The sequence below is a fragment of the Fukomys damarensis genome, unplaced genomic scaffold, assembly GCF_012274545.1.
Source record: "Fukomys damarensis isolate Sample0158 unplaced genomic scaffold, DMR_v1.0_HiC HiC_scaffold_22, whole genome shotgun sequence".
NCBI classification, from domain to species: Eukaryota; Metazoa; Chordata; class Mammalia; order Rodentia; family Bathyergidae; genus Fukomys; species Fukomys damarensis.
The window spans coordinates 21,661,160-21,666,014 of NW_022900934.1; the positions used below are offsets into that span (position 1 = coordinate 21,661,160).

Sequence of the window (4,855 nt, forward strand, 5' to 3'; positions counted from 1 at the left end):
CGCAGGTACCGTGGCGTGAGCCTGCTTAGGGGCGGGATGAAAAGCCCTTGGTGCGGCCGCGCCGCCATGTTGTCCCTTCGGGGTCACCTTAGGCGTCGCTGGGTCCCTCACTGGGGTTTTCCTTCCGCTCACCCGGGGTTGGGGTAATTGCCCTGCTTCGCTCCAGTCTGGCCCTTGAGGGTCTTTCCCAGCCCAAGGGCGGGACCCGGGTTCTCGCTCCGGCCTCCAAGGTCAGCGCCCTCCCGGGATGGGGCAGAGTCCGGGGTGGGGGACGCTGAAGAGCGCCTCTTCACCTCTTCGGCCCAGGTCCCTTGGCACGGGGCCCACCGTGTGACAGTCCTGTCACTCTTTCCTGGCCACTTCAGTTACATTTTTAAAAATTAGATGGGGCTTGGGAAGGAGGAGGTAAAGGGCCCAGGTGTCTGGCCGATAGGTTGACGCTCTGTTTCGGATCACGGGCGCTAGTCACGCTCGCTAACTTTGCATTAAATCTAGATCCCATTCCCTTTCCTCCAGTATATGGGGAGTGGCCCTCAAGGGCGGCTGAAGGAACTGAATGCCTGAAAAGGAAGAATTGGGGGAGGGGGACAGTTGCTTTTTCCTTCCTCCCAAATCTCTTAGTTTCCTCCCAGGCACCCGTGTTCCTTTTCAGCGATTAATGTTGGGAAACTGGGGTCTGTCCTAGGAAAGAAACAGCTTTTTTTGTTAATAGGTTTGGATCGTCTTTTATCCCTTTCAGGGAACTGGCATGTTGGGGACGGCTTCTCTGCCCTGCCTGACATGGTCCAACCATCCCACATCAGCCTTCTGGACGGCAACACCAAAGCCGGGACCCAAAAAAAAGCTCCAACTTAAGCGCTAATACCGAGTGTTAGATCATGTGTGTTTATTTTAAATCAGAGATTAATGTCAAGCAAATCAGTTCAAAGATTTGGTTGCTAGAAGCTTGGTCAGTTTCCAGTAATCAGATCAATTCTCTATCCAAAATTGGTTGTCTTAGAGTTGCTGCCAAGAAGTTTAACCTTTTCTCTGTAATGTGTTGTTTCAAAGTGGAATCTGGGTTAGGCTGTCTTTTGTTGTCGTCGTTTTCCTATCTTTGAAACACATGCATTCCATTTCAAGCCTGTCACTGTGTGATACACCAGAGCCATGTGTTACCAGTCTTTCTCACTTCCTGCTCTGGAAATGCTCAGGAATCTGGATCCTGCTGGAGTATGGGCCCCACGGGAGGGGGAGATGGGAAGATAAAGGGAATCATTCCCAGAGAGAATGGTGACAACATGTCTCAGGGGCCTATGGAGTAAGTGAGAGGTCCCCCCTGGAAAAAGAAACCCTTAGACAGAGTGTGACACGATTAACTCTCCAGGGGAAAATTAACTGCAAATTCAGGATCTCCCTTTGGAGTACTGCTCCTGAGAAAATACAAGTTTGAAAATAGATGTCTAGTAAATGGCTCACAACAAACCTGCTTTCCTATCCGGCCTATGTGTACTAAGCTATGCTGGCCCTACAATTGAACTTCAAGAAACTTGTCTCTGCCCTGCTCCCAACACAGACATCTGTTCCTTTAATCACAATTCATATATGCCACACACAGAGGTGACAGTATCACACACAGCACCCCACACTTCTGAAACTTGTACCCAGCTCCTCACCCCTAGATTTAAATTCAACTCATTAGGCATTAGTCCCAAGGGTCTGGCCTGTTGTTGGAGTCCCACAAAGCCATTCCAGTCTCCTTACAAGTCACTTGCTCGCTCCGTCCCTGGCCTTGTTGGGGAGGGTGGGTTTAGGGGAAAGGGACATTTAGCTCTGTGTACCAAGGCTTTACAATAAAATGAAAACATCCCATTGCTCTCTGTGAGAATAAAATGTTTTAATGGTATAGCTTGTGGAAAACATTTTATAAACAAGATATATGTGGATCAGACTTCTCACCATTGCATGAGTATAGAAAGTGAACACATTCCTTTTGTCTTCTCTGGTGGGTTAAGTTTGTCACCAGAACAGGAGGGTTGGCTGGTAGGGAATGAAAGTGGAAGTAGACAGATTCACATGCAGGCGCACCTATGGGATACAGGCAAGGCAACCCTTAGCTCCTGGAAGTCTGTCATCTTAACCATGTCACATTCAGAGCCCTGCTGTTGGATGGATGGAGGAAAGGGGCTTTGCCAAGATTACCTGGAAAGTCCTGGGGGTTAAAGCCTCCTGCCTTCTTGGGGGTAAGGAGTGTAGAAGGTGTTGTGTCCACAGCATCCAGACCCGTACTGCTTTGGCCTTCATCCATAAATATTACTGCTTTACTAACTGAGTTGATGTTAGAGTATCTGGGGTAGTAGAACAGTAGGCACACCCCTGGAAGCCTCTGAGGAGACAACAGTCTTCATTGAGAACACAAATCAAGGGCCAGTATTTAGCTCAGTGGCACTGTGCCTGCCTTGCAAGCTCAAGTTCCTGAGTTCAATCCCTGGTATTGCCAAAAAAACCCAAACCAAAACAAAACATTATATAGATGGTTCTTAGCTTTAGTGTGGAAAACTGCAGAAACTTCAGCCTTCAGGCCTGTCCAAAGTAAGAGCTTCAGGAGGAAAGAGGTGTGGGCATTGCCTGCTGCTGAGTCACTCTGGGCAAGAAGAGACCTGCCTCACCTTTAGGCTGTGGTAACGACTATGAGTACCCCAGTAAGGAAGATGGAGTTTCAGATTGCACATCCCACCCAAGTCCTGATGATTCTTGATTGCTGCTTTGACAGAATGTTTCTAGCATCTGGTGGTTCAGCAGAATTTTAAAGGGGAGCTAAAGGTGAGAGCTGGGAGGTGACCTGGCTGGGTTGCCTAAGCTGATTTTATTGATGGTAAAGCCATGACCAGACCAAAATCTGCACCCCTTGTCCCATAATTCTGAGGCAGAGAGAAGTTGTAGGTGTCTTTAGAGGTCCTGGTGATTGGGTAGAGAAACTTAAGGCCCTTGCATGGGGAGGGAAATTCAGGTTCAAGGGGGTGAAGTACTTTGTACTTCAGTGTGGCAACTATGACTAAGGGATTTTAGAAAGTTGCAGGAAGAGATTCATGACCTTCCAGCTCCCTCCCTTCATGTTGACCCAGGAACAAGTGTATGGTGACAGGGACATATAAAGCCAGAGATGAGACTGAACAGGTGGCAGGGGCCTTTTGGTGCGGCAGTCAGCTGACCCTGTGTAAAAAAATGCCCTGGCTCGCTGAGGAGGGGAACAGACCAGCCAGTTCACCATCCCTGACTTGATGGCAGGGGAGAGCCCATGGACAGGGACTTGGTAAGTGCACCCTAAGGATAGGGAGGGTAGTGCTAAGAAAAGCAGGGAACCAGCATTTGGGAGAATGATAGGACAGATGTTTCAGGGCTGAGACCCTAGAAAGTAACAAGGCCAGGCAAGATAACCTTGGAGCAGTCCTGGTGGTTACAGGGCCTGGATCATTAAGCTGGGGAGAGATGGTACCATGCCATAATTTTATCCCATACTCATTGTCCAAGCCAATGGGGCCGCTAAATGTAGGCGTGGATTATGGGAAGGAGGAAGTGGTCCTTTATTCTGGGATGGAAAGTGAATATGTCACCTTTCTTTGAAGAAGAGATAAAGTTCTTTATGTCAGGATAGTGTTAAAATGAAGCTGGATATGGGATAGTCCCAGTTTATTCCCATTTTATCTCCCCTCTTCCTCTGCCAAGCAGTGTGTCCACTTTACAATAAGTGTATCAGCTCAGTCTTAGAAATGTGTGTCATGAATACAAAAGAAGCCACAGAGACAACTTTTTGTTGTGCCTCCACCACCTTGCAGGTTCCTAGGACACTGCAAGGCAGTAGAGGTACTATTTTTTATTTTTTGTAGAGGCGGTCCCTGTCCTCCAGGAGCTTACAGTCTAGCTGGGGAGACACAACTAATGCACACTTAAACAGTTTATCAGTACAATTAGCGATTACCACAATATTGACCACAACTGCGTGAGACCAGGGAAAGCAAGATCAGTGAGGGGTCAGGGACTCGGAGAAGTTGTTTTAGTAAAGATGGGATTCATTTAGTGGTTGAATAGGTCCAAATCAAGTGATGCAGTTTTAGGGGTTGGAATGGCCTTGTGGAGGCAGGGAAAGGGGAATCAAGGGAGCAGAGGCAGCAAGGCTGGAATGCATACATGACATAGGCAAGGGACAGTGAGAGGACCCCACTCTGTTTAACCCTCCTCTTCCCTTGCCCATGCCCTCCAGTCCCTCCCCATGGCAAACAGTTGGTGCCTTCTCTGCTGCATTGAGATTCCAGGCTTCGGCTGGTGACGTTGGAATGTTCAATTCTGCTGGTTGGTGTGTTTAGATCTCCGTGGTGGGGCCAGCTGGCGTGGCCACAACTTCAGGACTAGGATGGTGCTGTCCCGACTTGGTCCAAATCAGAATGCGATGCCTATGCCCAGATCTCCAGGATCTGCTCCCCAGCCCCCTTCCCTCCCTGACCCGCCCAGAAGGGGACCGGTGCAAAGGGGTTGGAAAAGGATCTAGTATCGATGTTAACTGTTGATGCTGCTTCTCCGAGGGCCTATCGGCCCCTCACTGACCTTGCCAAGTGCTCCTCTGGCGAGGGAACACAGGGGACCCCCCATTCCTGCGCGGCACTCGCTCCCATGCTCGCTGAGATGCACAGGAGCACCTGATGATACGGCCGCCCAGGGCTGGGAGCTGGGCCCTCAGTTGGGGGCTCGCTGCCTGCGCTCCCCCAGCACCTGCCGCCCGGTCCGGGACACCGTGTACGCCAGCTTCTGCAGGGAGTATCTGAACACCTGCGGTGAGAGACCTGCCCTCAGTGGAGTGCCTCCGATGCGAGTCTGCGGA

The 4,855-nt window shown here is 50.0% G+C and overlaps 2 protein-coding genes across 3 annotated transcripts in view; one reads left to right on the forward strand and one right to left on the reverse strand.

Annotated features, from left to right (window-relative positions):
- Positions 1 to 9: 9 nt before the first annotated feature.
- The window catches only part of Blcap (BLCAP apoptosis inducing factor), a 10,094-nt gene continuing 5,248 nt past the window's right edge, over positions 10 to 4,855 (forward strand). The window contains exon 1 of the transcript XR_004518454.1: positions 10 to 3,292. The gene's annotated coding sequence lies outside the window, so the exon portion shown is untranslated. The remainder of the gene's footprint in view (positions 3,293 to 4,855) is intronic.
- Nnat (neuronatin) overlaps positions 3,788 to 4,855 on the reverse strand; it is a 2,403-nt gene continuing 1,335 nt past the window's right edge. The window contains exon 3 of one of the 2 annotated variants that reach the window (XM_010640043.3): positions 3,788 to 4,803. In XM_010640043.3, coding sequence (XP_010638345.1) covers positions 4,574 to 4,803 — 230 coding nt within the window. In that variant the 3' untranslated portion in view covers positions 3,788 to 4,573. The remainder of the gene's footprint in view (positions 4,804 to 4,855) is intronic. The other variant, XM_010640044.3, reaches the window with a different exon arrangement.